This window comes from Phalacrocorax carbo, chromosome 3 (genome assembly GCF_963921805.1).
Source record: "Phalacrocorax carbo chromosome 3, bPhaCar2.1, whole genome shotgun sequence".
Classification (NCBI taxonomy): domain Eukaryota; kingdom Metazoa; phylum Chordata; class Aves; order Suliformes; family Phalacrocoracidae; genus Phalacrocorax; species Phalacrocorax carbo.
In genome coordinates this window covers 84,992,220-85,008,720 of record NC_087515.1, presented here as the reverse complement: position 1 = coordinate 85,008,720, position 16,501 = coordinate 84,992,220, and the positions used below count along the sequence as shown (strand labels likewise).

Genomic DNA, 16,501 nt, shown 5'->3' with positions numbered 1-16,501 from the left:
TCAGTCTGCTACTGCCAGCTGGCAAGGTAACCATGAAAATGTGCCCAGGTTTTTAGTAAGTGAATAAATTAAATAGTAATAATATAAGTTTCAGCCCTTGTATTTGTGGAGAGAGTCGTCACACATGACCTGCACACAGACCATTTACTTATTCTGTAGCCAAAGCATCAGCGCCTCTGCTACAGCCCCTTGTCTTCTAAAGGCTTTGCTAATCAAAAGCTGACTAGACTTAAGGGGTTTCTATTATTATTATTATTGGGATTCATTGTCAGCTTTGCTTTGCTGCTCCTTTGGGACAAATATTGAGAAGGAATAAAAAATAATAGAGCATAAAATCATGGCAAAGGCAGCAGGGAAGGGAAGCGTGTTAAACAAAATGCTGTAAGTGCACGCTGGCTGTAGGAGATGGGCGGCCGGTGTTTCAGGTGACAGAGGGACCCCTAAGCTGCCACCACCCCTCTGGGGTTTTTAACCCGCCAGAAGGCTCAGAGGGAGCCTTCTGCACTCTGGAACTCATCGGACCCTCTGATCAGCACAAGTGGGTTCAGCTCTCGAGTCTTCTGAGCTCCCTATATTGTGGAACATATTTTTATATTTGTATCATTATTTTTTCTCATCTCTCTTTTTTTTTAATGTTTTCACAGCCAGCATTTTATTTTATTTTCTTATTTTAAAAAGTAGATGAGAATTCATTAAAATAAGTTTTCTGTATTGACAGTACAGCATCGGGCAGATGGTTCGGCAATTTTATAGAAAGATGAATCTTACAGGTCCCAGTTAACATCTGACACCGTGACCCATTTCACAAACGAATTGCATGCCACATGCTTGAAGAGTGAAGTATTCGAGTGTAAGAGAAACAAAATGCACCAAACTCTTTGGAGTTCAACATTACTAACAATCATCCCCTACAGAAGCCAGGAAGTATTTTCCTTAAGAGTGGGAACTTGAACTGTGCCTGTTTCCCCGCATCCTCCGTGGTGCGCACATGCAAATCTGGAGACCTACTTTTCTATACACGTTAACCTTCCTCCTCCCGTGTAGGTGTAGTGCCCGTGGGGACAGAGAGGGGCAGGGAACCTCTGCCAGGCAGTTCAGCTCTGGACCGTTCCTGCACCTGCAGATGGGGATAACGAGGCTTCCCCTCCGCCTCAAGTGCTCAAGAGATTAGCACATGAAAAGTCTTCTCTAAAGCAAAGTATTATGCTGTTGTTTCGCAGAGGTCTGAGTTGCCTGACCTTAAGTGTGTCAGCTAAAATCACATCTTGACATGCACGGGAAAACTCAACTTGGGGGGGTAAACAAGCCAACCCCATACAGTTGCTTCGTATTTAACAGCTTTTTCTTCAAAACTCAAGATTCTTTTTTTTTATTTATTTATTTTATTTTTTTTCCCCCTAATGGTGGAGATGTTGACCAAGGAAATGATGGAGATCACACATCTTGGAGAATTATTCTGAGTTTGCAAGTGGTTTGGGGGGGAAAGTATTATCTTACTATCAGTATGCTGTTTGTTATGAGAAGAAATTTTTTCCCAGTAAATGCCTATAAAATTGTTTTATGAAAAACAGATCTGGAATAAATAGGAATCTACAGTGTCTAACCAAATCAAGTCTTGCAGTGCAGCTGGCACAGAAACTACCAGGAGCAGGAGCTTAACAATATATAAAAATGGCCTCAGTGACCCCGTCTTAGTCTGTATATAGAACAGTATCTCCTTATTCTTATTATTGTTATTATATTTTAACAAAGATAATGGATCTCACACCTTTTAGGCATAGACATTATAAGTTTTATGCCATTGATTCTTCTTAGATTGAATGTAAACACCAGGTTTTAATAATAATAAAAAAACCCCAACAAACCCAAAACAAACTAGGGCTTGTGCCCCTTTTGTTTGCAGCTGGATGGCATCTGAGGTAGAACAGCGTTAATTAGAGCTGTTGGTGGTTGGTGTCTTCCGGGGTGGGAGAATATGCTCCAGCTCAGCTGTCCTCACTGCACCTGGGCTAGCTGAAGTAAAAGGCAGCAGGTTTGCATGTCAAGGAAGGATTATCTCGTGTTTAACACACAGCCATACAAGAGAGGAGAGAGTTCTATTTTAAGATAGCAGAGCACCTTGGGGCGCGTGTCATGAGTTTCTATATATTCCCTGGATTTGCTGGAAGGAATACACGTGGGAGCTCTTTGCCAACATGTAGTTTTACACATCTCCCAGCAAACTCGGATTCGTGCGTGCAGCCTAGCACTTGGGGACTTCGGAGAGAGTTGTGAGATTTTGTGGGGGATTTGGATTGGATTAGATTTCTCAAGTCATATGGGGGTCTTACTAGGACATGTTATAAATATGGATTATAAATTTTTGATTGGGAAAATAGTGTTGAATCTACTGCCTCCCACCCTTCTCCTTTTGAAGGTGCTTTTCCATGCAGTTTGTGGACAGTTTGGGGGACTGTAGTAGTTAACCAAAATATTTCCCATGTGTGGGGAAGGGCTGGACAAGGCAGGTCTTGGTCTCCTCCGGGACCTTTCCATGTAGAGGGGCACTGTTGCATGAGTTGGAAACTTGTGGGTCTTGGGAGGGCTTGAAAACCAGGGTTTACAGCCTGCAAGGGAGTGAGCAACAGCGATTGTGGCAGCGTAAAAATATTAGAAGCCCTCAGGTTGGCTGCTGGGCTCTCCACGAGTGTGTTCTTGCAGCTGTAAGAGCAAGAGAGACACATGCTTGTCCTGAGAGCGCTTCTTGCCTCCTGGAAACTCTGCTTCGCAAAGCAAGCTGCTCCTGTCAAAGTGCTGCAATCATCAGCTCTCAGTTTATAAAACCCAGCAAGTGCTGACCAAATTGTAAATTTTCTGTCATTTACCCAACCAGACAGTTTTTTCCTCTTTCCTTTACCGATGGGTTACTACCACAGTAGCTGCTATCGCTTGACGTCAAATTTAATAGTGTGGTTTGTATTTTTAAATACTTCTTTCCAAGTGGAGTTACGATGCCTCCCTGATTTTCCCCTCTTTTCCTCGTAGAAAGCATGACAGGGAAGTTTAAGAAATTATCTCAGAATTACCCCTATTTATTCTGAGGAATTATGTATTACTTTTAATACTGTTTAGACTTTCCCCCCCCCCCCCCCCTTTCCTGTTTTTAAGAGACATATTGCTCTTGTTTTGCCCTTTCCCAGCTGCCTGGAGAATTTAAAAAAAAAAATAGTTCAAGAGGACACTGCAGACTTGTTAAATTTGAATTTTGGCAGAAAATTTTAAACTTTTGCTATAGCACTTCAAAGTTAGGAGGAACTTGAGTTTGAAAATTGATGCAGATATAAGATGGCATATTTAATGACAGATGTATCTATAGAAACCTGTTAAGATGCAGATTATCCCCCTGGGGAGGGGAGATCAAAACTGCCAATCTATAAAATATACTTGTTAGGGGAAGGCATGGAATCTATCTCTGCGAGCACTTTGATTGCAGGGGACAGTGTAGCAGCATGTGGCATCATAACCTAAGAGCAGACAAATCAGCTTGATGACTTTCAAAGCCAAGAATACTGCTGGAGGCAAGGGTACTCCAGTCTAGAAGAAATTAAAACATATAGAGACTGTTATTAATTCCAGATCTATTTTTGTGTAGTCAAATCTGTATGCAAATCCTTAGCATCTCATTTTGGCAGATTAATCTAAAAGTGAAGAGCGGTATGTGAAGGGAATGTAATGATAAAACGCCACAGATGAGCAATATTGCAGGGGAAAAAATGTAAGCTGTGTACTTGATATGAGGGGCCCTTTGTGAAGAGAGGCAAATAATTTTGCTTATTGGATTATTTCATTATTTTACGAGGAAGCAACCCCCTTCTTTCTCTTCTTCCTCCACATCTTTCCCCCCAAATTAAGGTGTCCTTTCTGAATGGAAATACAAGACCCAGCACTGCTTTTCTGATGCCTCTCCTGTAGTTTAACATTCTGGAGGTAATCATCCAAATAACTATGATTTTTATTTTTCAAAACACTAATCTGACATCTCATTTTTAAACATTACACTAGGAGTGAAAATAACTATGTAAAAGAAAATCAAATTACAAAGCAGATATTAGAAAAGAATGTTTTGTGCACGTGGCTGACGGCCACTAACACTGTGACGGCTGCACAGCAGTGTAGAGACAAATAACAGATTGTGAGCTTAGATATGGGAACGGTCACTGCTTTCTGATGCGTGTTCTTGCATGGGTACTTCACAGGTGCTGTGACGGGCAGTGTGTGGCATAGTGTGATGGAAGGCGTTTGGAAAGACTACATCTTTTCTCGGCTGTCCCGTAGCGTCTCTGAGCTGGGGGCCCCAGCACAGGCTGCTGCTTGGAGAGGCGCACCCGAATAGCTGTTATTCCTCCCTGCTACTGTGGATGAACACAAGACTCTTGAACAGATTTGTCCGTAGTTTCTGCTATCCATTGATCGGATTCTTAGCCTCACTCAAGTTACTTGAAGTGGTCAGAGGGGGACATCTATGTCAGCAAGTAGCTAAGCCCAGTAGGAGCAGATGAGCAGACAAAACCTCAGTGCCCAGCTCTCTATACCCACTCCATGTACAGTTCACATATCTTGCTTTGGACTAGACTTACTCTGGTCCTCCAGGCCAAACATTCCCAGCTGTCAGCTGGTACAGCACCGCCTGAAAGACCAGTTATTATTTCACGCCCTTATGCCTTCGTTAGGAACTGGGGCACAACTGTTGCACATGTGGAGTTCAAGATTCTGGTTTAACTTGAAGGCACACCAGTACCGCCCTGCAGCCTGAAATGTCAGGTGAAAGGTGGGGAAGTCACGTCAAAATGATTTTATGAATATTTAATTCTCAATTCTTAATTCTCAATTCTTTATGAAGAATTAATGATTCTATGAAAATCACAGTATGGCTCTGAAGCAAAATGCTGCACTGGGTACAGCTGGAGGCTGCTAAAATGAGGATTCCCCAGCACAGAAGCATGTTAAGACTAGTTGGGGATAAAAGAAAAAACCCAATGACCTTAGTAGGAGCGGGCCAAAGCTCAGCCGGTAGGAATGAAAGCAGCTCTGCCACTGCTCTGTCTGAAACAGGGAATGTCCTCACAAAATCGAAGCATAAGCAAGTGTAATAACAGACGAAATTCCTTCCTCTCATTGCTGTGGGTTTTGTCCATCATCGGCATGTGCTGCTAAAACTGTAATATAAAAAGTTTGTCAGTGAGTTTCACTGGTGTGTGGCCACCGGTGTGCCCTAGCTCAGTCCAGACCTTCTGGTAGAATGAAAGGTAGGGAGCAGCTTGCAGGCGTTATTTCTGGTCCCATCTTCCCATGGGCCTGGGATGGTGACAGAGGGGGGACTGGGACCTGTGGCAGTGCTGCAGTGACACCACATCCCCAGGAGGCTTGAGCACACTCAGGAACATGCTTATGCTGGTAAAATTACAGACTTGAGACTGAAGAATTTTTCTGCCAGTTTACCCAGTATGATTTGCCAGTTAAAACCAATAGAGTACAGGATGATCGGGGATTAAACGTATACTGTGTCAAGGTAAATAGTTGGTTTGCGGCATCTACTTGGGTCAGACTCTATTCCGAGGTGGCTTAGACCTTGCTTTCCAAACGCTGTTGAACGGTAGGTATGTTAAATGGTAGTGTTGTTTCTGGCCACTATGGAGGAACCTCCCAACGTAAGTCCACAACTAAGCCAGGAGATGTTCTCTGTGAAACAGACTAAATACAGAATTTCCTTCAAATAAATGGGTGAGTGCAGTTGCACAGGGTTGGGCTGTGCTTTCCAGCTGGCCGTGGTGTCCCATGTCATACCCCTGGTTGGGCAGAGCTCCTCTCCAACTTCTTCCTTCTCTCTGATGCAAGCCCACCTCCTCCTCCTTTAAACCATGTCACACACTGCATGCTCCTCGGAACAGGGACGGTCTTTATTTTCACATCTTGAGGACGGCTGAATGAAGAGTCATTTATAAACAGATCAACTTTTGCCTCATTTTTAGCCCATAGAATTAGCTTTACAAAAGAAGTGTGTGTGTGTGTGGTTGTTGCTATTTTTTGTTTCTAGATGTTTGACAGATACGCTGCTTCTTCCCTTGTACCCAGATTAAAAAGTGCAGTGGAATGTAAGCATAAGTGGTGGCATGCAGTGTAATTACGTCAGCAAGGGAACCCTAGAATTGGTTATTTTGCTGTACCTGATCTTGGTCCTCGTTTTGCTTATATGAAAAAATGTAACCTGTATAAACTCTTTCATAGGAGGAGTGACAAATACTGCACAGTATCAAAACAGGCTCATGGTCTATGATCCTAAGCAGGTGCGTACCTGTGTTTTATCTTGTATGTTTTGCCTCAAACAGGTCTCTTAGCAAATATGTGCAATGATTTTGTAAGGCTAAAAATGCTGACCGTTTGAATTGGTGGTGGTTTAAATTCACTTTGTACCAATGTGTGAGTTTATCAGAGTAATGGAGACCCTGGCTTTTTATTATATTTTTTAAGATTGTGGGTGTTAGAAACATCTAGATTAAATACAGAAATGTGCTTTAAATCCCCTGTATTTATCAGTATTTATTTTGCCTGTTCTTTTTTTTTTTTTGTAATCCAGCAGCCCAGGGCAACATATGCTCAAAGTCGGTGTCACAGAACTGCTCCTTGTCATTGGCGTTTCTGCTTTGAATTGCATAGATGGGCTTTTTGTTTCCTGCATACTTTCAGAACTCTGCTACCTGGCCGTGACTTATTCTGCTGACTGCAAGGGTGCCTATCGTTTCATTACCCCAGCACCTAAAATATCTTTTAGGGATTATTTCATACATTATGTATGTGTTTTGATTAGGTTAGCATGGCTCAGTAACCACTCCAGAGGGTTAGGACATGGTTATGCCCTCTTGCTTGTATTAGGAATTTAAAGTCCTAAGCTTGCAATCAGAGTTCCACAGCCTGATTTACACCCGTGCCGAAGAGTATTGACTTTCCTGATTGTAGGATAGGAGCTTTGATTGCTGTATTTGGAACCAAATTGTGCCAGGAGAGACTTCTGTGTGGTTCCCACTGACGTTTTAAAGCGTAGCACATACGGGTCCTGAAGCAGAAAGCAGGAGGTGACACACCTGCCTCTTTTTCTTTGAGGTGCAATTTTATGCGTCGATTGTACAAGTGCTGATTCTGTCCTAAATCCACGGAGTGATTCCAGGCAGCAATCTTATTTTGCTTAGGAGGGGGACGCTCTTAATTTACATACGTGTCTCTACTGTGTATCTTTTGCTTTGATTCTTTACTTGCTGACATGAAAGTTGAACCCCAAAAATACCGGTGGCCGAGCTACTTCAGCGTGCCGTGCCAACGGCGAGAAACCCGGCCTGGCGTGTAAAGAGTTACAGAGGAAGTGTGCGCTTGCATTCTTCAAATGAGGTCCGCTTCGTGTTTGTACACACAAGCTCTTTTTAAAAATTCTGCTGGCATATTGTTTACGGTGGGTACTGGAAACCATCACATCTGCTTGCATCTCGCACAGAATCTCAATAACTCTATCATTCAGCACCAGCGCTTGCTTCTGCGCGAGGCCTTTGTGGCGAGTCGATAATGCCTGCCATCTGCCACAGAGCACACAGCTACCTGCCAACAAGCCGGCTGGGGTGACCTCTGCTTCCCCACCACTGATTAGTATTCACACGCTGGCTTATTAGAAATGACCCCACCAGGCCCCTCTGTTTCTTTGCCTTTGCAGTGCTTTGCGGCTCACCTGGCAGGCACTGCAGTGGAGGAAGCTAAAGATATAATCAGGGGATGCAGGCAGGCTTTGCAAAGCAGATGGTGTCTATAGGCTGGTGTTAAGAGACTGGACTACTAATGCAAACATTAATGCCTAATATTCAACTATTACGCATTGAAATGTATAGCTCTGTATTGTGGAGGTTAGAAGGCAGTGGTATTAGAGGCTCTTGAGTTACTGCAAGCGGTAGCACATGTCACACAAAGAATTTCCTCACAGATTTTAACTTCCTCCACTTAAATAAATTAATCTCATCCATTGCTCGGCTGTTTGATTTGGTAAGTGCAGCAGGAGCAGTTGTCTTAGGTTTAAAATACTGTGCTTTAATCCCTCTTCTTCCGTGCCCTCTTGCCCCTCCCCTGACCAGGTAGAATTCTTGAACACTGTTAACCAGGAAGAAAAATATGCAAAAGGACGCTGCTTCGTAAGTGCCCACAAAGGGTTAGCGTTAAACCAAACACGTGAATCATTTGAGAAGATTCTTTAGGGAATTACTTTTCCCGGTTGCTTCATTCCCCAAGGATAAGATCAAATAAGCTTCCGAATAATGGAAGGTAGAAGAACCTCTCTTCCCTCATAACAGAGCCAGTTGGTTGCAGATAATTTTAGTGCTGTATACGGAGGAGACATCTAATAGTCTTGCTTAAGGACGATTTGCTACTGGATTATAAAGAAGAAAAAAAAGCTTTGAAACATGATGAGCTAAACATAAAAAATGAAGAGCAAGAAATACTATTAAATTAATGATTTAAAATGTGAGAACTGTAAACCACGTGTTGAAAGTCCAGTATGTCTAGTCGGTGTTACAACCAACACGCGTGGTTAACATAAGAACAACACAAGTATATACACTTGTGATTCCCGGCCAAGGGTAAGGAGACCACCACTAACATGCTACTGTTGTCGTACTACTAATGTAGGTACGGCTCTGAGCAGTGCTGAGACACCTTCTCTCTTCCTTTCCAGAATAAGTGGTTAAGCCGTAGCCCGATGTTGCAGAGGAGAGTGTACCACTCCATGGCTGCTGTCCAAAGGAAACTTTACGTGTTAGGTGGGAACGATCTGGACTACAACAATGATCGGATCCTGGTTCGGCACATAGATTCCTACAGCATAGATTCTGACCAATGGACGCGTTGCAGCTTCAACATGTTGACAGGCAAGTATCGTACACCAAAAGAGGAACTCTCTACTGTTAGAATAAAACATCAGTTCTTTTCCCTTTAGATGCCTCTAGTATGTGGAACTCCATGGACTCGCCTCAATTGCCTCTGGTTTAGGGGCCAACATTGGCCAACAAGACACTTCTCGTTACTGTTCTGGCATTCAGTGTTCTACAAAACATTTGTCTTACGACACTGTAGGATATATTTTTAAGAAGGTGCACATAAAAGTAATTTAATTTAGCAATCAGAAATTCTTTGTTGTAGTATTACCAGTACTTATTTTTGATTCTCCAAACGCTTGCCTGCACTGACAGATTTAGCTCCCTGTTTGAGTCTTCAACAGGCAGATCCATCCCTACCATGATTTCGTTTTGTAGTGCTTCCTGCTGGCATCGCAGAGCACCGAACTCCATTAATCATCACTTATTTCTAAGCAATATCTTCTTAATAAATTACATGGAAGGAGGCGTCTTTGGAATTCTGTCAAGTCAGGGATGACTTGAGTATCTCTGTTAGCTACGGATCTGTAAAGTTCCTCTTGACCCTCGTTGGGAGGAACTGCTGCAACTTGCAAAGCACTGCAACTCGCTGTCCCTGCCACCCAGTCCACCAAATATAACTGCCACTTGATACGATTCCTAGATGTACCGCTCCCTTGAATCCCTGGGAGAGGCAGGCGCGTGCACATACTCAGAGTAGCCTCAGCAGCAGCTTTGCAGAAGCGGATGCATTTCCAGGACAGAATTAATGTTGGGACCATTCTCTTGTGCAGCAGACTTGGAGCTCAATTAGTAACAGTATGGGCTGCCAAAAAGTTCCAGCATAGGCTGCTGTAGGAGTCCTAGAACTGATCCTGCCTCGCTTTTCATCCTGTTCCATTTGGCATTGCATTCATTTCCGAGATGTACCACTAAAAAGGATACAAAGGATGTAGGAGCTTAACTAGAAGCTCAGGATAGCTTGAAACACCATGTCAGGGAAATGAATGTCTGACAAATAGGACAGTCACCTTATGTCATTTTCCTCCTGGTAGGTTTAGAAGCTGCTCTAGTGGCAACTTTGTTCTTTAAGGTATTGCACCGGGTTTCTTAATCTCTGGGATCTGGAGAAGGGTCGCTTGGTTTCTGAGTCATGTCATCAGAGCACTTCATGGACATTGAGGAGAGAGGAATGGATTTAAACGGAAGAGTAAGAGACTGTCAGACAGAACTAGTTTTTCACATCCCTTTTGCTTTCTAATTATTTTATTTTACTTTATTATCTGGAAGAACTGAGAGCCTTTGAGAAGGACATAATCTGATTTGCAGGCGCAGAAGTGCTGGCACTGCAGGCACCCCCGTTCCGGAGCTGACCCTATACTGCCAAATGCTGTGAGATAGTAGCCTCTGCTCAGATATGACCTGGTGGGTTGTTTCCACAACCTGCACCTTGAGAAACGACCTAAGCCTTTCTTTGCATCTCTGCAGTTGGTGGTAAACGTGCCTGTTGCACTGTGTAGTGCAGATTTTTTTAAGGCTGTATTTATCCTTCAAAACTTCCAGACTTGTTCAGGAGACCGTTGCTATGGTAATGAGCTTGCACAGCCACTTCTGCAACAGTCACCATACTTGTACCTGGAGGAACAGAGGGATGAACAGGTGTGGGCAGAACAGGAGGGGCGTTCAGCGCTCTCGGCCTATGTGTCTGTCTGGATGTGCATGTGTGACAGTGGCTGAGGGGCAGGCGGGGAGCTTGCTTGTCACCTATGAAATACAGGCGTACAAAAACCTGTGCCGTCGAGGAGACGGCAGATGCTCCCCTGCACAGCCTCAGTTTATTGCTCATCCGGGGTATCTTTCCGGACGGCACCGTATGGGGGTCCTGTAGAGAGCGAAGAACAGCCCTTGCGCTTCACCTTCACTGGTGCACGTTGCGAATTCTGACACAGTCAAGTTACTGCCAGGTGCATTTTCGTCATATTACAGAACTCCGACATTTGGCATTAAAAGGGTTAATTAAACACGGAAAGTGGTTTCCTTTTCCTCTTTTGCTTTAGGTCAAAATGAGTCTGGAGTCGCCGTCCACAATGGTAGAATATATTTAGTGGGAGGCTATTCGATTTGGACAAATGAGCCTTTGGCGTGTATCCAGGTGAGTGATTTAGGTTTCTTTTAAAGTCTTTTCCAATAATTTTGCAAGGATATGTTTTGCACAGAGGTTATTCAAAAAGGAAAATGCATGTGAAGTGGAGAGATTAAGGATGTTTCTTATGCGGCCACTGAACCTGCATAAACACAGAGGGGAAATACTGTGGATATTAAAAATATTTCCAGATGAGCCATTAGATCCAATTATTTTTTTATATTCCAGTAAAACAGGGTTGAGGAGTCTCTCCTTTGGTGAGGTTTGGGTAATATCGTGGGTATATATTCCCAGGGTACACAGTGAAGTTCAAAAGTAAAACGCGTGCAGAAATGGAAGATGGGGCTTGGGCTAATGGTTTTTCAGCTCATCTTGTGGTTTTGGGGCTTTTTTTTTTTTCCCTCCAAGTTGCCTTTCTGAAGAGCAGCCAGAGTTAACGAGTTGTTCTTTGACAAAGTTCAGTCAGCCTGCAACCTGCCCTAGTGCTTACTGCTTCAAAGCTTGAATAGGAGTTTTTTGATCCCTGCTGTAGGCAAGAGGTTGTCCAACAAACTCTCCTCCTCTTTCATCTTGTGTAAGAGCAGCTTACCTGCAGATCCCTGGCTTTCAGATATTCCTGTACAGAAATCAGGAATTCTTATCTTTCTGCATTTTTCTGAGCGAAGCAAATCTGCATCGCAGCCATCGCTTTGTGACCAGCTGGGCAGTTAGAGACAGAAACTCGTTTACATCTCGGTTTCTGCACTTTTGCTGATAAACAACGTTTTCATTAGCTTCCAGCTAAGGATTTTAGGATTTCACCTCTAAACTGTCCCATAAGGCTAGAAGTTAGACTTAGCATAAGAAGGGAATGTATTACATACTGAGCTGCTGGTCTGTTAATGAGCACGTATTAGCATGAGTTTGTAAAGAATAGGTCATGCAAGATATGGAGTTAAAACCATGTTCCAGCCAGAGTATAGTGTTGTTTTACTAAATTGTTGGATACCCAACCTAACAATATTTATTGGAAAAGTTAATTCAAACTGGCTTCAGGAGCTGACATACAGTGCTTCAGATGGAGTAATAGCACGGTATCGAGGTGGAGGCTGTACTCCACCAACACGCTCATCTATAATCAGCCCGTACTTGGCAGTATTGCACCTGCGGTTAAATACTGCTTCGTGACAAGAGAAAATGATCCGGGCGTCTTGCTTTCCTAAATGGACATTTGTCCAGATCCCCATACTGGTCGTGAACTGGCAGCCTGACCGAGACAGTCCCTGCTTTAAAGGGAAAAGAAGTATAATGAGTGCTTTGGCAGAGCTGTGTGTGCTGCCCCTTCTCAGCTGCTGGCAGTGTGCCTGGCTTTAACCAGTAAAACTAGCCCTTTTATCTTCAAATTCAGCAAATTTGAGGTTGCTCTCTCCTTTGGAGGAAAAATAAACGCAGATTTTCCATGTATCTTCGTTTTCTTTAAGTCATTAATTTATTTGGCCTTTCCAACTTAGAGAGAGCTCCCTTGCTCCCTATCTCCCACCGACCTGACAAATGATTCATACTTTGTGGTAACAGAAGCACTTCTGTGCAGAGTACCCTACTTGCGTGCTTGCACGTTCCGCTGCCTGGAAGCAGGATCCAATGTCACTGTCCGCTGCTGAGAGCCGGAGCTAGGGTAAGATGTGGGTGATGAGGACAGCAGTAACTCACCAGATCCATAAATACAATCTAAAAGTGATCCGAAATTACCTTTCTGTTGGGATTAACGGTACATATATGCGGTGCGTACCAGCAAATTTGTGTCGGCTTTCTTCCGTGATCCCGGAAATATTTTGTATGCTTTGACCCGCAGGTGCTGGACGTTAGCAAGGAAGGGAAGGAAGAAGTGTTCTATGGGCCTACGCTCCCCTTCGCTTCCAACGGAATAGCAGCTTGCTTTCTTCCAGCTCCTTATTTCACGTGTCCCAACCTTCAGACTCTGCAAGTGCCTCACCACAGGATCGGCACAATGTGAGACGCGGAACATGCACTTCGTAAAATCAGAAGTGGGGGGAGAAAAAAAAAATCAAACCCTGTGTATGGAAGGGTTTCTCTGGATCAGTGAAATAATCAATCCACACGGGCTGCTGCTTTTCCTTCACACATTTGTCTTAAAGTCGGATCACAACAGGCAGGAAGGAAGCTACAAAAGCTGTCTGCAGTTTCTCTCCTCTGCCTCAGCTGTAGAAGCACATACGTGAGAGCATTTGGCATTTCTGCTGGTGACTACTTGCTACCTGTCTCTACTTCATTTCCTTATGCAACTCCGTAAGGCATTGTGATGCTCTCAGCTCCTCCTGGGCTGCTGCTCTTCAGAGCCTGCACGTTCGGTTACTCACCAATGGCACTTTCAAAGCTGATAGGAAGCTGTGTTTATGTTGACAAAGATGATATAATACTGTGGTAATTATGCAACTTACTCGATACCTTTGGCAAAAAAAATAACAAATGTGTTGACTTCCAATTCCAAACTCCATCGTCCGCGGTTTCTCATTTAATAATACTTCATTTGAAATTTAAATACTGCAAAGCAGGTTAAAACAAAAATTAAAAAACCAAACAAGCCCTATAGTATAGGAGGAACAGATAAAAATTGTCTCAGCTGAAAGAGAAAGACACCGAAGCGTCGTGGTTAAACCCAAGTCTGAACTGAATGTGTTTGTCTGAGAATGTAAAGATCATTTGGGATGTCATTTACCAAGGTCTACTATCAAATAAATGTTACCTTCTGTCATATGATCAATTCCTCCTGACAGCTGCAGTCTTTTAATGGTGGAGAACAGCCTCTTTACTGCATAATTAAAATGTGCCATTTACTTAATATTTTTAATATCCAGTTTGCAAGGGGTCACCACATTTACAATTATCAATGAACAGTCTCATTTTGTCCAACATATGGTCCCACAAATCACTGGTCTCCAGAGGCCAAACAGGTGTAGAACAATGTCAATATTTATTTATTTATTCCTTCAGCTGATATAGTGTGTCTCCGTCCCGTACTCCAGGCATATGCCCCGCCACAATAAATGCTCTAACCTGTTACATTTTGGCTTTGCCCAGCTATTGCAGCCCCGGTCTCTTATTTCCGTCTTTTATTTACATCTCTAACAACAAGTTCGATGTTTGTAAATATTAACCAAGCATGTAATTAAATCTTCCTCTATTTATGACGTACGGGTACTCTGCACCTCTCTGCTTTACCTGCTGATCTGTGCCCTGCCACCGTGCTATCTGAGCGGACCTATGACATCCCTCCTGACGCTCAGGCAAATGCCACGTGCAGAATATGCCGCAGCAGCAGCCTGCGCTTGCTGGGCAGGAACAGGTTTGACTTCGTCCAGTGAGCAGTGTTTCCAAATCAAATGCATCTTTACACTCTTAAGGGTCTGGTAAGTGGTGCAGGGGGGGTGAACTCTTATCACCATTTCTGTCTCCAGCTGGGCAGCACACTCACGAAACATCACCCTTCCTTTTCCAGTAATTTTCAGGCTAGAACGTTTTTTGGGGTTTTTTGCTGAGCTTTCTTGCTGTCGTTGCATGGAGCAGAGCTGCGGCTGCACAGCCTTCGCCAGCTTGAGCGCTGACAGTGTCTCCCTCTGCACACAACGCAAGCCGAGACCCAGGCAGTGCTTTTCTCTAACCGCACGGGAGCTGTATAGGCTGTGCTTTAGGATTTTTTTGTTTTTAATTCCTTTGATCCCCTGGAAATCAGCATGCAGGGGCCAGCTCTCCGAACAGGCTATATACACTTTAAAAATCTGACGGCTGCCCTGCGTGGCTGCAGGGCCCAAGCCTTGCAAGTATCCGAAGGTCTACTTACGCGTGACTTGCAGGGACGCAGACGTTACATGTCCTGTTTTCAAGAGGAAGGCGGCTAAATAATCAAAACGTGCGTGTAGAGGTCCTTGGGGCTTTACGCCTCGCCCTGGAGGTGCCACACCAGGTGAGTGAGCAGCACTCGCTCCGGGTGCCGAACTGACATGTACTTGCTATTTCCCAGGCGGTGGTGGGAGAATGAATTCCTTAGCCCTGGTAAAGCCCAGTGCGCTTCCAGACAATACTGCAAAGTATGGTTTGTACGTCACAGTTTTGAGGCTTTTATTCATAGCTTACCACAGATTTAGAACTAATTTCAGAACTGCTCCTTCTGCAGATTACGCTGGATCTGGCAGGTTATCGAGCGGCGGCAGCAAGCTGCGACAGAGGCCCGGGTTTGAGAAGCGGAGGGGGGCACCTTCCTTATGCAAAGCAGCATGTGCCTCACGGTTCGAGGACTGAAAGGCAGGAGTGTATGGCAAGAAAGTTATTTATCATGTTTGTTCTGCCCTTTCGACGCTTTTACCGTTGCGGTTGTTGTCACCGATTGTCTGTACTGGTGAATAGCAGTTTTAAACAGCTGTGCAGTTGCATTAAATTAGTCAGGGGTACCGCAGCCACAGAGCCGCAGGACAACACATATGCTCCTATTAGTGTCAGGATTCTGCTCTGGCTCTTAATCATCAGGCTCCACTATTACAGAGGCGTCTATCGTGGCAAGCTCTTAGCCCCGAAGTTTTTGTGCCGCACTGGCCTAGCCGGGCTTTTTGCTTTTGTTGCGGGACAGATGGGGGCGCGTCACTGCACCTGAAGTCAGAAAACGCCACATAGCCCTTGCCAGGCGAGCAAAAACTGGTTATTTATTCCCAGATAAGAAACGAGAATGGTGTCGGTGCCAGAGCAGGCAGAGAGCATGCGGGTGCCAGCAGCAGCTCTGCTCTGGCTGAGGGGTCTCTATGAAGGAGCAGGGGGTGGGAGAGCAAGGCTGGCTTCCCCTGCTGGCAAAGGCTCCCCGGTGAGCTGGAGCTTCTGTATCACCGCATCCTTGCTCTGTCATCTTTCCATTTAGTGTCCCTGCCTTCTGAAACCACCCCAGTTGCGGGCTCCTGTGTGCGAGCTCCAGCTCCGCCTCTGCCGTTCTAAATTTTGTACCATTTTTGGCAAACATAAACCTCAGAACCTAACCTTTGTCCCCGCCCAGCCTACCAGGTTTGGTATGTACCTCTGAAATGCGGTTTAGCTCAGTTTTGTCACAGAGCCTTAAAGCTGTCCACAATAAAAATACTTCAGCGCTTGCTGGTTTTGTCGCTGGAGTCGGATCAGCGCCGTGTGAGAGGAGCTGCCGCCACAAGTCGCTCGGGTTCCCAGCTGGGAGTGCGCGCGGTAACAGCGCAGGCTGCAACCGGGAAGAACTCACTAGTGCTCCAGGGAAGCGGTAGCCTTACGAGGGAACAATGAATGCAGCTGCAGTCGCCAACTGTCGAGTTCTGTGCGTTTCCTTAGACATATGGATTAAAGCTACTCCCGTCTGCAGCTAGGCTTTTGGGCCGCAAGGTCTTGAGAGCTGTACTGAAGAGCCTCTGCACTTTGATGCCTGGCC

The 16,501-nt window shown here is 44.6% G+C and overlaps 1 protein-coding gene across 5 annotated transcripts in view; it reads left to right on the top strand.

Annotated features, from left to right (window-relative positions):
- KLHL32 (kelch like family member 32) overlaps positions 1 to 13,821 on the top strand; it is a 151,008-nt gene extending 137,187 nt beyond the window's left edge. For all 5 annotated transcript variants that reach the window (XM_064447595.1, XM_064447590.1, XM_064447592.1 and 2 more), the window contains 4 exons: positions 6,265 to 6,323; positions 8,747 to 8,939; positions 10,982 to 11,076; positions 12,899 to 13,821. In XM_064447595.1, the coding sequence (XP_064303665.1) occupies positions 6,265 to 6,323; positions 8,747 to 8,939; positions 10,982 to 11,076; positions 12,899 to 13,060 (509 nt within the window). In that variant the 3' untranslated portion in view covers positions 13,061 to 13,821. The remainder of the gene's footprint in view (positions 1 to 6,264; positions 6,324 to 8,746; positions 8,940 to 10,981; positions 11,077 to 12,898) is intronic.
- Positions 13,822 to 16,501: the final 2,680 nt, after the last annotated feature.